General features: G+C 37.8%; 1 protein-coding gene across 1 annotated transcript in view; it reads left to right on the top strand.

The window, feature by feature from the left end:
- The window catches only part of DNAH5 (dynein axonemal heavy chain 5), a 1,563,391-nt gene that overhangs the window by 1,394,934 nt on the left and 148,250 nt on the right, over window positions 1-20,207 (top strand). The window contains 2 exon segments of the mRNA XM_053715797.1: window positions 14,756-14,935; window positions 15,830-15,967. Coding sequence (XP_053571772.1) covers window positions 14,756-14,935; window positions 15,830-15,967 — 318 coding nt within the window.

Raw genomic sequence — 20,207 nt, 5'->3', positions numbered from 1 at the left:
TATCCCTGGTCATATCATGACGCAGTGACTATCATAATGCCAAGTAATACGTTGCTTACGTCTAGACCAAGATGGAAATTTCCACAATTCCTGTGGACAGACCCCCTTTTTCTGGGGTCACTTCAGAAAGCAACAAACGACTTTTTCCCGACATAATTCAGAAGATGACACTTCTCAGCAAACTAGATGGGGGCATTTAAAGCATATATTAGAGGCTTTTGTATCAGCAAAATAGCTAAGGCTAAAAAAGATAAAGTAGGACCCCTAGGGAAGTTGATGTGCGACCTACGAACAATAGATAGGTTGAACAAAATCAATCCCACCCTAATCCTTTCAAATGAAATCCTTCTCCTTAAATCCCTCATTAAGGAGAGGGAAACTGAAAGAATTCAGGAAGCGGTAATGCGGTTTAGTAATAAAGCTGACTCGCTTTTAGCAAAAAAGCTACGACAAAGAGCGGCGGCAGCACGTATCCCCTTCCTATCTCATGAGGGCCGAACTGCCTCCACTCCAGCAGACATCGGCATCATGTTTGCGGAATACTACTCTAAATTGTACAATATAGATATACATGAGCTCCCCATCGCAGCCCCTGTTCAGGATATCTCAGACTTCTTGAAAACCTTAAAACTACCACAATTGACGGAGGCAGATGCGGAGATCTTGCTACAGCCGTTTTCATCTAGAGAGATTGAGAATGTCTTAAAACAGCTAGAAAACAATAAAGCCCCAGGCCCAGATGGCTTCACTGGAACATTTTATAAAAAATTAAAGCCGCAGCTCCTGAAAGTCTTAAAGTGCCTCTTTAATGAAATTAAGGAGTCGGGTGAAATACCCAGGGAATTCCTGGAGGCTACGATTATCCCCATTCCTAAACCAGGAAAAGATCAAACAGAATGTGGTAATTACCGCCCTATTTCCCTTATTAATTTAGACACCAAGATTTACTCAAAACTAATTGCCAACAGAATCATTCACTTACTCCCCACAATATTACACCATGACCAGGTTGGATTTACACTAGGCAGACAAGGACCGGACAATACGAGATGGTTGATCTCGGTCTTCACAGAAGCGAGTAGACTTGACATTCCTATGGTGGCCCTGTCGTTAGATGCCGAAAAGGCCTCTGACAGGGTCAGATGGGATTACATCTGGGAAGTTCTCCGCTCCTTTGGATTCCCCGAACCCTTTATCACTGCAGTTAAGACCCTATACTCAGCCCCATATGCGAGAGTGAAAGGCATGGGTTTCTGCTCTACTGAGTTTTCAATTAGCAATTGAACTAGGCAGGGTTGCCCCCTCTCTCCACTCATCTTTGCACTGGCAATGGAACCATACGCCCAAAGAATCAGACAGTTTGACCAGGTTGTAGGGGTGCCAATCATATCCCCTCCAGAAAAGATAGTTCTTTTTGCTGACGATGTGACCCTGCTCTTAACGATGCCATTGACCTCCATACCCGCAGTCTCCATACTCGGTCTTCACAGAGGCGAATAGACTTGACATTCCTATGGTGGCCCTGTCATTAGATGCCAGAAAGGCCTTCGACAGGGTCAGATGGGATTACATCTGGGAAGTCCTCCGCTCCTTTGGATTCCCTGAAACCATTATCACTGCAGTTAAGACCCTATACTCAGCCCCATATGCGAGAGTGAAAGGCATGGGATTCTGCTCTACTGAGTTTTCAATTAGCAATGGAACTAGGCAGGGTTGCCCCCTCTCTCCACTCATCTTTGCGCTGGCAATGTAACCGTATGCCCAAAGAATCAGACAGTTTGACCAGGTTTCAGGGGTGCCAATCATATCCCCTCCAGAAAAGATAGTTATTTTCGCTGACAATGTGACCCTGCTCTTAATGATGCCATTGACCTCCATACCCGCAGTCTTTACTGTGATTCACCACTTTGGTGAACTAAGTTATTATAAAATCAATTTCGCTAAGACGGAAGGATTCTCCAATCGGATAGAGCAATTCACTCTGACACGCTTACAGTCCCTCTACTCATTCTCATGGTCTACACAAAACTTAAAACATCTAGGTATCCTCCTGAGTGCGGATCCCGAACAGATAATTCATGATAATTACAGTTTACTATTTCGTAATCTCCAAGGCTTAATAGAGAAATGGGACTTCAGGGAGCGTTCTTGGTTAGGTAGAGTAGCTGCGGTAAAAATGTCCCTGATCCCAAAGGTTTTATATATATTCAGATGTATCCCGCTCAATGTTCCAAAACCCACCCTATTTCAGATACATAAAGTTTTTGCTAACTACATATGGCAAAACAAAGCCCCCAGAATAGCCTTTAACACACTACACAGATCTTTTTCCCGAGGGGGTATAGCTGCACCTAATATCTTCACGTATTACGAAGCTACAAGATTATCTCACATCTCTGAGTGGGGCATCAAAGAAGATAGACCAGACTGGTATCTCCTAGTGTCCTCTGGGATACCGGACCTGGGTCTGATAGATCTTATTTGGGTCCCTAACAGAACCAAACTACAACTGTGTTTACATAATGTTGTAGTGAAACATAATTTAAACATTTGGGAATCTTTAAGACATAGATTACTGATCACCCCCACCCTTCGCCAATACATGGGACAGTGGGATTATTCTGGGATCTCAAATATCCATTCAGGTGATTGGGTATTGAAGGGTTACTCCACTATCGGAGATTTTTTCACACAGCATCAAACCCTAGACCTTTCACTGCTTAAGACCAGATTTAACCCAACCCCACCTTGGTTTCCCTTTTGAATCCATGAGAGTTATTAGTTTCCTGAGAACTTGGGGGTTTCTTGCGGCTACCATTAGAAAACCCTCGCCATGGGAAGTCGGTTGGAGCAGGGGTTGTAAACAACCCAAACCTCTTACATTGTACTATAACCTACTACTTTCAGATCTCACCCAAGGAATTCCATGGCAATATAAGGCCTGGATCCAAGAAGTAGGCACCAACATTCCTGATCAAGATTGGGAAAAGGCTATTTCTCTTACAAAGAAAACCATACATTGCGTCACCATGCTAGAAGTATATATCAAGGTATTGCTAAAATGGCATAGAACCCCTGTCAATCTGTCCAAAATGTACCCAGAATCCTCACCAATGTGCTGGCGAGAATGTGGAGATGAAGGTACCGACCTCCATATCTGGTGGGAATACCCAAAATTATCTCCGCTGTGGAGAGAAGTTGAAGACATGTGTAAATCTCTACATTTAATAAATCAGATAACACCACTTAGCGCCCTACTACATATATTGGGAGACGATATACAACGCAGATGTCAAGGAGACTGTTGGTGTACATTTTCATGGCAACCAAACTTTGCATAGCACGATCTTGGAAATCCCCCAAACCCCCTAGCCTCTCAGAAATCAAAGGTGTAATTGACTATATGGCAAATATGGAGAGACATTTCTACAATTCGATTGATCAGATTGGATGTCTACTGGCTAGTGTGGGACGCTTGGCTACATAAATAGGGAGATCCCTACACATATATGCACATTGGTATATTGTTTGTAGACTTATTTTTCTTTCCTCTCCTAACTCCCCCCCCCCCCCTTTTTTTTTCCTCTCCTCTTTCCTCCTCCCCCCCCCCCCCCTTTTCTAATCCCTTAACTCTTCTTTACCATACTAGTTACCCAACCTATATCCGGGCCTCTGAACTGAACATAATTTTCTAACAATCCATTAATCATTTACTTTAGTTTCAGTTTACCCACTATTACTTTCTATGGTTAAAGTTGTTACTGGTTGGCCCCATTGAAGGTTATTTTACCAGATCTATGTATATGATAATATGACATACATCATGTTTTTATTACTATTTCTAAAAAATGTGAATAATATCTGTTCCAATTTTCCACTACACGAAATGTTTATATAACGTAATTCTTGATCAATATTTCGTATGTTATGTTTTTCAACCTGTATTCATTAATTTTTTGTACACATTTGAATATGACAATTATTTTTATTTGTTTCCACCTTTATTATCTTTCAATAAAACAGATTTGAAAAAAAGTAAAAAAAAAAAAAAAATCTAAAATTACAAAATATAAAAAAGTCTAAAATTACAGAAAAAAATAAACCAAATTATAAAAAAAAAATTAAACCTAATCTGATACCCCTATAAAAATAAAAAAGCTCCCCCAAAATAAAAATACCACCTAATCTTACACTAAGCTACCAATAGCCCTTAAAATGGCTTTTTGTAGGGCATTGCCCTAAATTAACAGCTCTTTTACCTCAAAAATACAGATTAACCCCTAACAGTAAACCCACCAAACCCCCAAAACAAAAAAACCTAACAGTAAAAAAAAAACTTTTTATAGGGGTATTTGATTAGGTTTAATTTTTTTATTTTTGATCATTTGGTTTATTTTTTTCTGTAATTTTAGACTTTTTTTTATTTTTTGTAATTTTAGATTTATTTATTTTAGTTTAATCTTAGGTTGTTTTTTTAAGTAATGTTAGGATTTTTTATTTTAATTTTAACAGTATTTTTTTATTTTATGTAATTTGGGTTAATTTTAGGGGGTGTTAGGTTAGGGGGCTTAGTGATTAAATTAGTTATTTGTGTTGTGGGGGGGGTGGCGGTTTAGGGGTTAATAGTTTAATTAGGTTTATTGCATTGTGGGGGCCGCCGGTTTAGGGGCTAATAGGTTGATTTTTTTAGTAGCGATGTGGGGGGCGGCGGTTTAGGGTTTAATAGGTTTATTATAGTAGTAGCGATGTGGGGGGCCGGCAGTTTAGGGGTTAATAACTTTATTTAGGTGTTAGCGATGTGGGGGCGGCAGTTTAGGGGTTAATAGTTTTTTACAGTAGTAGCGATGTGGGGGGCCGGCGGTTATGGGGTTATTAACTTTATTTAGTTGTTAGCGATGCGGGGGGCAGTAGTTTAGGGGTTAATCACTTTATTTAGAGTCGGCGATGTTGGGGGCAGCAGATTAGGGGTATTTAGACTAGGGATTTATGTTAGGGTGTTTTTACACAACTTTCTTTTCCCCCTAGACATCAATGGGGATTGTTTTTTATGGCGATCGCCATTCCACATTCTAACACTTTCTCTCAATTGATGTCTATGGGGGAAAACGTGCACGAGTACATCAAGTCAGGCGTTGGGTTTTGTGCGGTATGGAGTTTATCGCACCATACCGCACAACAAAAGAAGGTTTTTCAGTAACTTGTAATGGCAGCACTATGGAGAGTGCAATACGGCTCATTTTTTTGCTTTATTTACGCACCCGGTCTAGCGCAGAACTTGTAATTTTGCTGTATGTTTGTTATACATGATGGAGCATGCTTGGACTTTTCACACTACTTTTAATGTTAGCTCCTTGGAAGCTAGGTCCTCTGCACACTCTCTTACTAATATTTTGTGTTTGTTGCAGGAGTTGGTATCTGATCTATATACAGAAATATCCTTATTCTGTATAAACCTGAACAAGGAGCCTAAGGTTCCTGAGGAAGGGTATGTTAAGCAATTTGATTGGATTTTTAAACCTACTGCTTAATCACCTGAGGTTTTTCTGGTTCCTGATGCTATCTCTGAACTAATCTCTAATGATTGGTCTAAGCCTGGTATCCCCTTTATTCCAGCTTTTAACAATTTTAAAGGGTGTTTACTTTTCTGCTTCTAGCATACAGCTTTGGGAAGCTATGCCTAAACTTGATAGGGCTATTTCTTCTTTGGCTAGATGTGCTACTATTTCTCTTAAAGATAGTACTTTGGATTAAAGGTTAGTTTCTTTTCATAAGAGGTTGTTTCAGCAATCGGTTTTCCTTTTTAGGCCAGCAATTAGGATTGCTTGTGTTGCTATGGCCTTAGCCATCCTGACCAGGACGGACATAGCAGTCCATTGTGACTCAGTGGCTAGCACAACCGCCTAGCAACTAGAAGGTTGAAGTTTCAGATCCAGCTAAGGTTGATATTTTCTAATTATTCATGGTCATGGTTTCTAAAATTATTTTTACTGTGACTGGAGGTATGAAAAAACTGGTTTGATGATGGCTGAATTACTATTAATTACTACTGTGTTAGTTTGTGATCGTGGGGTACGATGTCAAATGCTTTGCTGAAATCTAGATATGCTACATCAAATGCTCCACCCTGGTCTAATACTTTTGTTACATAATCAAAGGAGTCAAATAGATTAGTCTGACATGATCTACCGGAAGTAAAACCATGCTGATTTTGGTCCTCTAAATTGTTTGTCTTTATGTAAGTCATAACTGTTTTCTTTTAAGAGACTTTCCATTAATTTTCCTAATACTGAAGTTAAAATAACTGGCCTGTAGTTAACAGATTCTTCCCTACTGCCCTTTTTATGAAGAGGTACTAAATTCACTATTCTCCAATCATCTGGAACAACTCCTGTCGATAGTTACTGATTAAACAGAGGTTCCTTTAAATCCATTGGTTGAATATTATCAGGACCCACTGACTTTTTTTTCATTTATTTTTGATAATGCCAACAAAACCTTTTCCTCTGTAAAAAGATTAGTGCTAAGCTCATTTCCATTTTCTTTCATGTAATTAACAAGAGTCCATGAGCTAGTGACGTATGGGATATACATTCCTACCAGGAGGGGCAAAGTTTCCCAAACCTTAAAATGCCTATAAATACACCCCTCACCACACCCACAAATCAGTTTTACAAACTTTGCCTCCAAGGGAGGTGGTGAAGTAAGTTTGTGCTAGATTCTACGTTGATATGCGCTCCGCAGCAAGTTGGAGCCCGGTTTTCCTCTCAGCGTGCAGTGAATGTCAGAGGGATGTGAGGAGAGTATTGCCTATTGAATGCAGTGATCTCCTTCTACGGGGTCTATTTCATAAGGTTCTCTGTTATCGGTCGTAGAGATTCATCTCTTACCTCCCTTTTCAGATCGACGATATACTCTTATATTTACCATTTCCTCTACTGATTCTCGTTTCAGTACTGGTTTGGCTTTCTACAAACATGTAGATGAGTGTCCTGGGGTAAGTAAGTCTTATTTTCTGTGACACTCTAAGCTATGGTTGGGCACTTTATTTATAAAGTTCTAAATATATGTATTCAAACATTTATTTGCCTTGACTCAGAATGTTCAACTTTCCTTATTTCCAGACAGTCAGTTTCATATTTGGGATTATGCTTTAAATTATCATATTTTGTCTTACCTCAAAAATTTGACTTTTTTCCCTGTGGGCTGTTAGGCTCGCGGGGGCTGAAAATGCTTCATTTTATTGCGTCATTTTTGGCGCGGATTTTTTTGGCGCAAAAATTCATTTCCGTTTCCGGCGTCATACGTGTCGCCGGAAGTTGCGTCATTTTTTGACGTTATTTTGCGCCAAAAATGTCGGCGTTCCGGATGTGGCGTCATTTTTGGCGCCAAAAGCATTTAGGCGCCAAATAATGTGGGCGTCTTATTTGGCGCCAAAAAATATGGGCGTCGCTTTTGTCTCCACATTATTTCAGTCTCATTTTTCATTTGCTTCTGGTTGCTAGAAGCTTGATGTTTGGCATTTTTTTCCCATTCCTGAAACTGTCTTATAAGGAATTTGATTTATTTTGCTTTATATGTTGTTTTTTCTCTTACATATTGCAAGATGTCTCACGTTGCATCTGAGCCAGAAGATACTACAGGAAAACCACTGCCTGCTGGATCTACCAAAGCTAAGTGTATCTGCTGTAAACTTTTGGTAGCTATTTCTCCAGCTGTTGTTTGTATTAATTGTCATGACAAACTTGTTAAAGCAGATAATATTTCCTTTAGTGATGTACCATTGCCTGTTGCAGTTCCCTCAACATCTAAGGTGCAGAATGTTCCTGATAACATAAGAGATTTTGTTTCTGAATCCATAAAGAAGGCTTTGTCTGTTATTTCTCCTTCTAGTAAACGTAAAAAGTCTTTTAAATCTTCTCTCTCTACAGATGAATTTTTAAATGAACACCATCATTCTGATTCTTTGGACTCTTCTAGTTCAGAGGATTCTGTCTCAGAGATTGATGCTGATAAATCTTCATATTTATTTAAGATGGAATTTATTCGCTCTTTACTTAAAGAAGTACTAATTGCTTTAGAAATAGAGGATTCTAGTCCTCTTGATACTAATTCTATACGTTTGGATAAGGTTTTTAAAGCTCCTGCGGTTATTCCAGAAGTCTTTCCTGTTCCTAATGCTATTTCTGCAGTAATTGCTAAGGAATGGGATAAATTGGGTAATTCATTTACTCCTTCTAAACGTTTTAAGCAATTATATCCTGTTCCGCCTGACAGGTTAGAATTTTGGGACAAAATCCCTAAAGTTGATGGGGCTATTTCTACCCTTGCTAAACGTACTACCATTCCTACGTCAGATGGTACCTCGTTTAAGGATCCTTTAGATAGAAAAATTGAATCTTTTCTAAGAAAAGCTTATCTATGTTCAGGTAATCTTCTTAGACCTGCTATATCATTGGCTGATGTTGCTGCAGCTTCAACTTTTTGGTTGGAAACTCTAGCGCAACAAGTAACAAATCGTGATTCTCATGATATTATTATTCTTCTCCAGCATGCTAATAATTTCATCTGTGATGCCATTTTTGATATTATTAGAGTTGATGTTAGATTTATGTCTCTGGCTATCTTAGCCAGAAGAGCTTTATGGCTTAAGACTTGGAATGCTGATATGGCTTCTAAATCAACTCTACTTTCCATTTCTTTCCAGGGAAACAAATTATTTGGTTCTCAGTTGGATTCTATTATTTCAACTGTTACTGGTGGGAAAGGAACTTTTTTACCACAGGATAAAAAATCTAAAGGTAAAAACAGGGCTAACAATCGTTTTCGTTCCTTTCGTTTCAACAAAGAACAAAAGCCTGATCCTTCGTCCTCAGGAGCAGTTTCAGTTTGGAAACCATCTCCAGTCTGGAATAAATCCAAGCCTGCTAGAAAGGCAAAGCCTGCTTCTAAGTTCACATGAAGGTACGGCCCTCATTCCAGTTCAGCTGGTAGGGGGCAGGTTACGTTTTTTCAAAGAAATTTGGATCAAATCTGTTCACAATCTTTGGATTCAGAACATTGTTTCAGAAGGGTACAGAATTGGTTTCAAGATGAGACCTCCTGCAAAGAGATTTTTTCTTTCCCATGTCCCAGTAAATCCAGTGAAAGCTCAAGCATTTCTGAATTGTGTTTCAGATCTAGAGTTGGCTGGAGTAATTATGTCAGTTCCAGTTCCGGAACAGGGGATGGGGTTTTATTCAAATCTCTTCATTGTACCAAAGAAGGAGAATTCCTTCAGACCAGTTCTGGATCTAAAATTATTGAATCGTTATGTAAGGATACCAACGTTCAAGATGGTAACTGTAAGGACTATATTGCCTTTTGTTCAGCAAGGGAATTATATGTCCACAATAGATTTACAGGATGCATATCTGCATATTCCGATTCATCCAGATCATTATCAGTTCCTGAGATTCTCTTTTCTAGACAAGCATTACCAATTTGTGGCTCTACCGTTTGGCCTTGCTACAGCTCCAAGAATTTTCACAAAGATTCTCGGTGCCCTTCTGTCTGTAATCAGAGAACAGGGTATTGTGGTATTTCCTTATTTGGACGATATCTTGGTACTTGCTCCGTCTTTACATTTAGCAGAGTCTCATACGAATCGACTTGTGTTGTTTCTTCAAGATCATGGTTGGAGGATCAATTTACCAAAAAGTTCTTTGATTCCTCAAACAAGGGTAACCTTTCTGGGTTTCCAGATAGATTCAGTGTCCATGACTCTGTCTTTAACAGACAAGAGACGTCTAAAATTGATTACAGCTTGTCGAAACCTTCAGTCACAATCATTCCCTTCGGTAGCCTTATGCATGGAAATTCTAGGTCTTATGACTGCTGCATCGGACGCGATCCCCTTTGCTCGTTTTCACATGCGACCTCTTCAGCTCTGTATGCTGAACCAATGGTGCAGGGATTACGCGAAGATATCTCAATTAATATCTTTAAAACCGATTGTTCGACACTCTCTAACGTGGTGGACAAATCACCATCGTTTAATTCAGGGGGCTTCTTTTGTTCTTCCGACCTGGACTGTAATTTCAACAGATGCAAGTCTCACAAGTTGGGGAGCTGTGTGGGGATCTCTGACGGCACAAGGAGTTTGGGAATCTCAGGAGGTGAGATTACCGATCAATATTTTGGAACTCCGTGCAATTTTCAGAGCTCTTCAGTTTTGGCCTCTTCTGAAGAGAGAATCGTTCATTTGTTTTCAGACAGACAATGTCACAACTGTGGCATACATCAATCATCAAGGAGGGACTCACAGTCCTCTGGCTATGAAAGAAGTATCTCGAATTTTGGTTTGGGCGGAATCCAGCTCCTGTCTAATCTCTGCGGTTCATATCCCAGGTGTAGACAATTGGGAAGCGGATTATCTCAGTCGCCAAACGTTGTATCCGGGCGAATGGTCTCTTCACCCAGAGGTATTTCTTCAGATTGTTCAATTGTGGGGGCTCCCAGAGATAGATCTGATGGCCTCTCATCTAAACAAGAAACTTCCCAGGTATCTGTCCAGATCCCGGGATCCTCAGGCGGAGGCAGTGGATGCATTATCACTTCCTTGGAAGTATCATCCTGCCTATATCTTTCCGCCTCTAGTTCTTCTTCCAAGAGTAATCTCCAAGATTCTGAGGGAATGCTCGTTTGTTCTGCTAATAGCTCCGGCATGGCCTCACAGGTTTTGGTATGCGGATCTTGTCCGGATGGCATCTTGCCAGCCATGGACTCTTCCGTTAAGACCAGACCTTCTGTCACAAGGTCCTTTTTTCCATCCGGATCTGAAATCCTTAAATTTAAAGGTATGGAGATTGAACGCTTGATTCTTGGTCATAGAGGTTTCTCTGACTCCGTGATTAATACTATGTTACAGGCTCGTAAATCTGTATCTCGAGAGATATATTATAGAGTCTGGAAGACTTATATTTCATGGTGTCTTTCTCATCATTTTTCTTGGCATTCTTTTAGAATACCGAGAATTTTACAATTTCTTCAGGATGGTTTGGATAAGGGTTTGTCCGCAAGTTCTTTGAAAGGACAAATCTCTGCTCTTTCTGTTCTTTTTCACAGAAAGATTGCTATTCTTCCTGATATTCATTGTTTTGTACAAGCTTTGGTTCGTATAAAACCTGTCATTAAGTCAATTTCTCCTCCTTGGAGTTTGAATTTGGTTCTGGGAGCTCTTCAAGCTCCTCCGTTTGAACCTATGCATTCATTGGACATTAAATTACTTTCTTGGAAAGTTTTGTTCCTTTTGGCCATCTCTTCTGCTAGAAGAGTTTCTGAATTATCTGCTCTTTCGTGTGAGTCTCCTTTTCTGATTTTTCATCAGGATAAGGCGGTGTTGCGAACTTCTTTTGAATTTTTACCTAAAGTTGTGAATTCCAACAACATTAGTAGAGAAATTGTGGTTCCTTCATTATGTCCTAATCCTAAGAATTCTAAGGAGAAATCATTGCATTCTTTGGATGTTGTTAGAGCTTTGAAATATTATGTTGAAGCTACGAAATCTTTCCGTAAGACTTCTAGTCTATTTGTTATCTTTTCCGGTTCTAGGAAAGGCCAGAAAGCTTCTGCCATTTCTTTGGCATCTTGGTTGAAATCTTTAATTCATCTTGCCTATGTTGAGTCGGGTAAAACTCCGCCTCAAAGAATTACAGCTCATTCTACTAGGTCAGTATCTACTTCCTGGGCATTTAGGAATGAAGCTTCGGTTGACCAGATCTGCAAAGCAGCAACTTGGTCTTCTTTGCATACTTTTACTAAATTCTACCATTTTGATGTATTTTCTTCTTCTGAAGCAGTTTTTGGTAGAAAAGTTCTTCAGGCAGCGGTTTCAGTTTGAATCTTCTGCTTATGTTTTTTGTTAAACTTTATTTTGGGTGTGGATTATTTTCAGCAGGAATTGGCTGTCTTTATTTTATCCCTCCCTCTCTAGTGACTCTTGTGTGGAAAGATCCACATCTTGGGTAGTCATTATCCCATACGTCACTAGCTCATGGACTCTTGTTAATTACATGAAAGAAAACATAATTTATGTAAGAACTTACCTGATAAATTCATTTCTTTCATATTAACAAGAGTCCATGAGGCCCACCCTTTTTTGTGGTGGTTATGATTTTTTTGTATAAAGCACAATTATTCCAATTCCTTATTTTATATGCTTCGCACTTTTTCTTATCACCCCACTTCTTGGCTATTCGTTAAACTGATTTGTGGGTGTGGTGAGGGGTGTATTTATAGGCATTTTAAGGTTTGGGAAACTTTGCCCCTCCTGGTAGGAATGTATATCCCATACGTCACTAGCTCATGGACTCTTGTTAATATGAAAGAAATGAATTTATCAGGTAAGTTCTTACATAAATTATGTTTTTTTGTAGCATAACTTAATGTAGACATTCTATTTTCACAATCTTTTGTGAAAACAGAACAGAAGGAATCTTATAGACAATCTGCAATGTTTTTATCTCCTACTATTCTATCATCAACTGTTTTCAGTATCACTATTCCAACCTTAGTTTTTCTTATTTTAATTTAACAAAGATTAAATCAGGAACACTATAGCCCACAGGCTATTGACATGAATATGTACACCTAACACTCCATACAGTTTTAAAGGGACAGGAAACACCATGATTTTCTTTCATGATTTGGATAGAACATACAATTTTAAACAACTTTCCAATTTACTTTCATTATCAAATTTGCTTGGTTCTCTTGTTATCATTTGTTGAAGAAACAGCAATGCATTACTGGCAGCAAGATGAACACATCTAGTCAGCCAATCACAAAAAGCAAAGGTGTACAGGCACCAATTAGCAGCAGCTCGCACTAGTGTAGGATATGTGCATATTCTTTTTCAACAAGGGATACCAAGAGAACAAAGCACATTTGAAAATAGAAGTGAATTTAAAAGTGTCTTAAAATTACATGCTCTATTTGAATCATGCAAGTATAATTTTGACTTTCCTATCCCTTTAAGCACTTTTGGCAACTTTTACACATTTACAGTAAAATTGAGGTACATCAGTACAAGTTTTAGCACATACCAGAGCTCTAGTTTTCATTCTCAGAAGGCTTTCAGGTGATCAGGAACATTTCTGAAGCTGGGAAGGTTATTTTCAGAAGTTTTGAAAACTTCCTTCTGTGCAGATCTCATGGAGTTAACTTTTCCCCGCAAAAAAATGTGTTGTGTTTATTCTTTCCCTTTAAAGTGGTGGCCATCTTTGTTGCATACTGCAATTTCTCATCAGAAGCTTAGAGTGGTAAACACCCTTAACAATAGCTTTGCATACATTTTTATTTATTTATTTAACCCTTTATTGACTCAAACTGTAATTTTTTTGTATTTTAAAGTACTTTTTGTTTTCTTCTTAAAGAGACCGTATCCATTTTTTCTGATCCCCTTGCAAGGACATCAGTCTTACATTGTGCCAATAAGTGTGTGTTCCCCTGAGGGTGTTGATCCTTGCTGTTCCTGGTATACTGTATGCTGCTATCAAATGTTAGATATTGCCTGTCTTTACTATTCTAAATCATTATGGAGCAAACTTGTGCAGCTTGTCTTAAGACATATCGCTGATCCCTTAGAAGGAATATTTAACTTCTTCTCTTATGTGTTTGCTATGTAATGAAGTTTAGGTGTATAGAGGGATAGCTTTGTAACCTATGCACTGAGTCTGGGGGATAGCTTTGTAACCTATGCACTGAGTCTGTGCCTATTACAAGACAGGGTCAGGCATTGTTGCATTTGCAGCATAGTATTTAGGTATTTGTTGCCCAGTGGGGTTATCCCCTGGAAAGTTTTAGGGACCTGTCTCCTAATATAACACACAGTCCATCCACTCTGTAGTTTAACAGCTGATGGCTTTCATGTCTCCACCAATCAAATGCAAACACATGCAAAGGACATAAAGAACCCTTTGCAGGCCCTAGGCTCATCTGGGACATCCCTAAAGCTGAGGACAACTATTCAGAAACCCAGCCCCCCCCCCCCCCCATTCAATTGGAGCCCATAAATGCTCTACTGCAGGATGTTTTTTTACTTGCCTTGCAGATTGACGACTCTCCACCTGCAGACAAACCATCTGTGGAAAAGATTGATACATAAAACTTTAATGGGGCAAAGTCAGGTCTGTGGAGTCGTTTTGTGTTTAGCAAGTGAAAAAAATAGTTTTTGTGCTTTTAATAATTTTGTGTCAGTGTTGCCTTTAAAATTGATATATATTTGTAATTGTAGTTAGAATATTCCGGGGGACCAGAGTTAATATGAAAAGGTTAACTTTCAGCCAGAGAATTAAGTTGGTTAAAAAAATATATTGTATAAAATATAGAAGAAAACATTCTTCCAACTTTTCTTCAAAATGTATGCATATCTTAATTTAAAAACAACAACATAGTTAAAAATGAATTATATGAAAGCTGAATTGTGCTGATAAAAACAATTTATAAATTTTGAGTTAGGAATGAATTATAAAATGGATACATAGCAAAATTATAATAAAATCTGTCTCCGTCAATCAGAACAATTCTCAAACTCTTGGCATTCATTTTTTCCACACCACCACTTTTATTGACAATTTTAGACCACTGGTTTATGTTTAATGATAAAACATGACTTTAATTGCACAGCCTGTACATTTTATATCTTTGAAATGTGTGCATTTAATCTAGGAAGTACTTACACTAAACATGCCTTACGTTTGTTGTTATCTTTTTTCAGCAATTTCCAAAGGATACCATCAATGAAGAAGTGGTAGAACTGTTGTTGCCATATTTTGAAATGCCGGATTATAACATTGAAACAGCTAAACGTGTTTGTGGAAATGTGTCTGGTTTGTGTTCGTGGACCAAAGCAATGGCTTCCTTCTTTTCAATAAACAAGGAGGTTCTGCCATTAAAGGTAAACCTCCTACTTGGGAAATCCTAGAACATTTCTTAGATTTTACTTGACAGTTCTGGCTTTATGAAATGTATTTTAGATTAAATTAATTCAACTGGAAATAAATGCTAAATCTGAAATGTAAAGCATTACATTACTAATTTGACTGTAGACATTTTTGCAGTACAATTTCGTTTGAAAAAGTGCTTCTGAAAAAGTTATCATGCTTTCAATGCTAACCTTCTATCTGAAGGTATCATCTCAAACATAAGCTAGGGCATTGGAAAGCTTTACAAGCTATTGGCATTAAAGGGCCACTGTATACTAGATTTTTCTTTGCATAAATGTTTTGTAGATGATCCTTTTATTTAGCCCATCTGGGAGTGTTTTTGTAATGTATAGTTTTGCTTATTGTTTAATAAAATTTGTTGATTTTCAGACTCCTAACCAAGCCCCAAAGTATCATATGTAGACTGCTTTTGTTTGTGTAATGGGTCTTTACATACACAGGGGAGGGGGGAAGGGTCTGCTCTTCCTGTTTTCTTAGCCCATTTCAGTGGGTGTCCCAGCCTAACCGCATAAACAGTGCTAAACTGGGAGCTTCTAAGTAGATTTTTAAAAGGTTTTATACTGGATTTTTATAATTATGTGTGCATATTCTTTATAGTAGTGTCTATTACATGCAGTTATATAAAAATTGGTGTAAGTACTTTTGTAAAGGCTAACAGGCTTGGTACCTTTAAATAGGTTATAGGGTGGATTTCTATAGCTTTGTTTCAACAAGCACCATAACAGACTAAAACATGAAGACTAGCTAAAGCCTATACAAATTTGAATGTTAAAGAGAATGTTTTAGGCTTAACAAATTGGGATTTCCAAATTATTTTTAGCTTCTATATATATTTTCTTTTGCAGGCTAATTTGGCTATTCAGGAGAGCAAACTTGCTATAGCCAATATGGATTTGGAAAAAGCACAAGCAGAACTTGATGCAAAACAAGCGGAGTTGGATATTGTCCAAGCAGAGTATGAAAAGGCGTTGATGGAAAAGCAGGTTTGCTGCATTCTTCAACTTATAAACTACTTATTTTTGACAGTTGTGTGTTAAGGATTTGAAATTGGAAAAACTGTTGTACTCGATATAAGCTCATGTAAATCTTTGTAACCACCCACACACTTATGTATGTGTGTGTGTGTATATATATATATATATATATATATATATATATATATATATATATATATATATATATATATATATATATATATATATATAATATAAATTGCTCAGATGTTTACATTCACATTCTAATATATGCTCAATTTGAATAGAGAGGGCTTAAGAATGAGAGTGTGTGATGAAGAATTAGTGAAAGATAGAGGGAATGATAGAAAAAGACAGAAAGATGGTGAGAGGAGTGTATCTGATAATAATGTGTGAATGAAAGGACTGCATGATGGCCTATGAGAAAAAAACACCAGTGAGGGTACAACCCCAACCCCCCCCAAAAAATAACCCAAGATACAACTAAATAATATAGAAAAAAATATTGAAAGGGTCACACTAAGGACTGGTATTCAAAGCATTGACAGGCTGACAAGAAACTGACCTTCTGGCCTCATCGGCCGCACAGTCCGTCAGTCTGTCTGTCAATATTTTCTAAAGGTTACATTTTCACACAGGGGCATACACACACACAGGGGCACACAGGGTTACACTTACACACAGGGACACACAGGGTTACACTTACACACAGGGGCCCTGACACAAACAGGGTTACATGTTTACGGGAGCACCCACAGACACACATGCATTGTTACATTCACACAAACAGTTTTCATTTACACACAAGGACACACACATTGGGTTACATTTACACTGATGGGCACACGTGCACACACACACACACACAAACAGAGTTGCATTTGCATAGTGGGGCATACTCAGAGATACATTTACATGAGGCACATAGAATTACATTTACATACAGGGGTGTTCACATACACACACACAGCTATGTACACACAGAGTAACATTTCCAAACACAGACAACCACATGGTTATACTCACATACAGTTACACAAACACAGGCTTACTTACACATGGTCACACACCTACAGGGTTTCATTTACACAATGGAGACAAACAAGCTTACAGTAGAACACACACACAGTGTTACATTTTAAATACATGAGCGCACACAAATAAAGGAAACTTACACACAGGGACCCACACAAACTCACACAGGTTACATTTATACATAGTAACCCACACAGGGTCACACTTATATATATATATATATATATATCAGCGCTAGTGTTTAATGAAAACAGGCAACAGTTTGGGGTCATAGCCCCTTCCTAGGATCAGTTGGAGAGAAAGCAGTTGAAACCTATGTGAACAGACACAATTAAATGTGCATAGCTTTAATCTCTAGTCATATGTAAACTATTGAACTACCTCCCTCTTTCTTAAAGGGACAGTAAACCTTAAAAATAATGTTATATAATTCTGCACATAGTGCAGAATTATATAACATTATTTAAGTGCTATAGTTCTAAACGGCTTTTTTCTCTTCAAATAAGTAAAAATGACGGCACTTTTACAGACCCGCTCTCTGCTGAGCGGGTCTGTAATATTCAGTCAGCGCATCGGGCCAGCTGTATAGTCACAGCCCGGCCCGACCGCGCCATAGCACTAAGTGCAGCTCGCTCCTGTGACAGGAGCGAGCTGCACTTAGTCTTATGGCGCGATCGGGCCGGGCTGTGACTATACAGCTGGCCCGATGCGCTGACTGAATATTACAGACCCGCTCAGCAGATAGCGGGTCTGTAAAAGCGCCGTAATTTTTACTTATTTGAAGAGAAAAAACCCGTTTAGAACTATAGCACTTAAATAATGTTATATAATTCTGCACTATGTGCAGAATTATATAACATTATTTTTAAGGTTTACTGTCCCTTTAACTATGGTATTAAGTAATATGATTAAGCATGACAATCTGTAGCAATAGTGTTGTCAAAGAAGCAAATTTGACTATACAAATGTAACAGTTTATATGATAACTATGACTAAAGTGTACTGCATATTTCATTTCCATGCACATGCCATTTAACTATTGTTGTAGCTAAGCAAAGTTAATGATTGTCTGACATCAATAATGGGGAAGATACTTGAAGGGATTATAAAAGATTATATTGATGAGTATATTCGTATAAACAAGATTATGAGTTCAAATCAGCATGGTTTTATGAGAAATAGATCATGTCAAACTGATCTAATTCGATTCTATGAGGAAGTAAGTAAAAATATAGATAAAGGGGAATCAGTTGATGTGATATACTTTTGCAAAGGCATTTGATACAGTGCTACATGAGAGATTAATTAATGTACAAAATTAAGGGACTGGGAATAGCTGAAAATGTTAGCTAATGGATAAATAACTGGATAAAAGATAGGAAGCAAAGAGTAGTAGTAAATGGATCATACTCAGATTTGACAAAGGTAATCAGTGGAATCCCCCAGTGATCAGTTCTGGGCCCTGTTCTTTTTAATATTTTTATTAATGACTTGGAGCAAGGATTAAATAGCAATTGTGTAAGATCATTAGGTTAGAGCAGGATGAACTTGCGTTACAAGGGGATCTGCAAAAATTAGAAGAATGGGCAGGTAAATGGAAAATAAGATTTAATACGGGAAAATGCAAGGTTATACATTTTGGAAGTAAAAATAAGCAGGCAATGTATTATTTAAATAATACTAGATTTAGCCAAACAGAGGAGGAAAGGTATTTGGGAGTACTAATAGATAACAAACTAAAGATGGGTGCATAATGCAGGGCAGTGGCTTTAAAGGCTAATAAGATACTAGCATGCATTAAAAGAGGCATTGATTCAAGGTTGGAAAGCATAATTATCTAATTATATAAATCCCTGGTAAGACCTCACCTTGAGTATGGAGTGCAGTTCTGGGGACAATCGCAAAAAAAGACATTGCAGACCTAGAAAAAGTTCAGAGAAGTGCCACAAAGCTAAAAAGAGGAATGGATAATTTAAGCTATGAGGAGAGGTTAGCCAAACTGGGTCTGTTTTCTCTAGAAAAAAGGCGCTTGAGAGGTGACATGATTACTTTATGTAAATATATTCAAAGCCCATAGACAGAGATGGCAGAATCTCTATTTATTCCAAGAAAATTGTTTGTGACAAGAGGTCACAATTTAAGGCTGGAAGAAAGGAGAGAGCAATAAAATGGTGGAACTCATTACTAAAGGAGGTAGTGAATGCCAATACCTTAGATACATTTTAAAATAGTCTGGATACATTTCTGTCTAGAAACATAATTCAAGTATATGATTGCTTGTATTAAATGGGTCACCTTTTAATGGGATTAATGTAAACTCAACCGGAGCTTTTTTGTATAAGTATATTAGATTTGTATAGGTTGAACTCGATGGACTTTGGTCTTTTTTTCAACCTCATCTAATATTTTACTATATTACAATAATGTGTGCAATCAACTTAGATAGGTATTTAAATAAATCGGTTAAGGAAATCTAAATATATGTTATTAAGATGCCTGTTTAATCTGAGCATGTGCAAAAACAAAATAATATAGACCTTTAGGAAAAAGACAAATAGTATTTCCAAGAGGTCATGGACTTTGAAATAGAAACATGTTTGCTCCAGTTTTTTTTCCTGATGGATTGGAATTGTTTACATTAAGTAATAGAGGAGTTAACATACATAGTAACATAATAGATGAGGTTGAAAAAAGACCGAAGTCCATCAAGTTCAACCTATACAAATCTAAAATATATACAAAAGCTCCAGTTAAGATTAAATAATCCCACTAAAAGGTGACTCATTTAATACTAGCAATCATATCCATAAATTTTGTTTATAGACAGAAATGTATCCAAACAATTTTTAAATGTATCTAGGGTTTTGGCATTCACTACCTCCTTTGGTAATGAGTTCCACAATGTTATTGCTCTAACAGTGAAAAAACGTTTCCGTTGCAGGAGATTAAATCTCCTTTCATCCAACCTTAAATTGTGACCTCTGGTCACAAACAATTTTCTTGGAATAAACAGAGCTTCTGCCATCTCTGTATATGGGTCTTGAATATATTTATATAAAGTAATCATGTCACCTCTTAAGCACCTTTTTTCTAAAGAAAACAGACCCAGTTTGTCTAGCCTCTCCTCATAGCTTAAATTCTCCAATCCCCTTATTAGCTTTGTGGCCCTTCTCTGAACTTTTTCTAGTTCTGCAATATCTTTTTTTGCGATTGT

Source organism: Bombina bombina, chromosome 5 (genome assembly GCF_027579735.1).
Source record: "Bombina bombina isolate aBomBom1 chromosome 5, aBomBom1.pri, whole genome shotgun sequence".
Lineage (NCBI taxonomy): Eukaryota > Metazoa > Chordata > Amphibia > Anura > Bombinatoridae > Bombina > Bombina bombina.
This window is presented reverse-complemented; position numbering and strand designations above follow the sequence as displayed.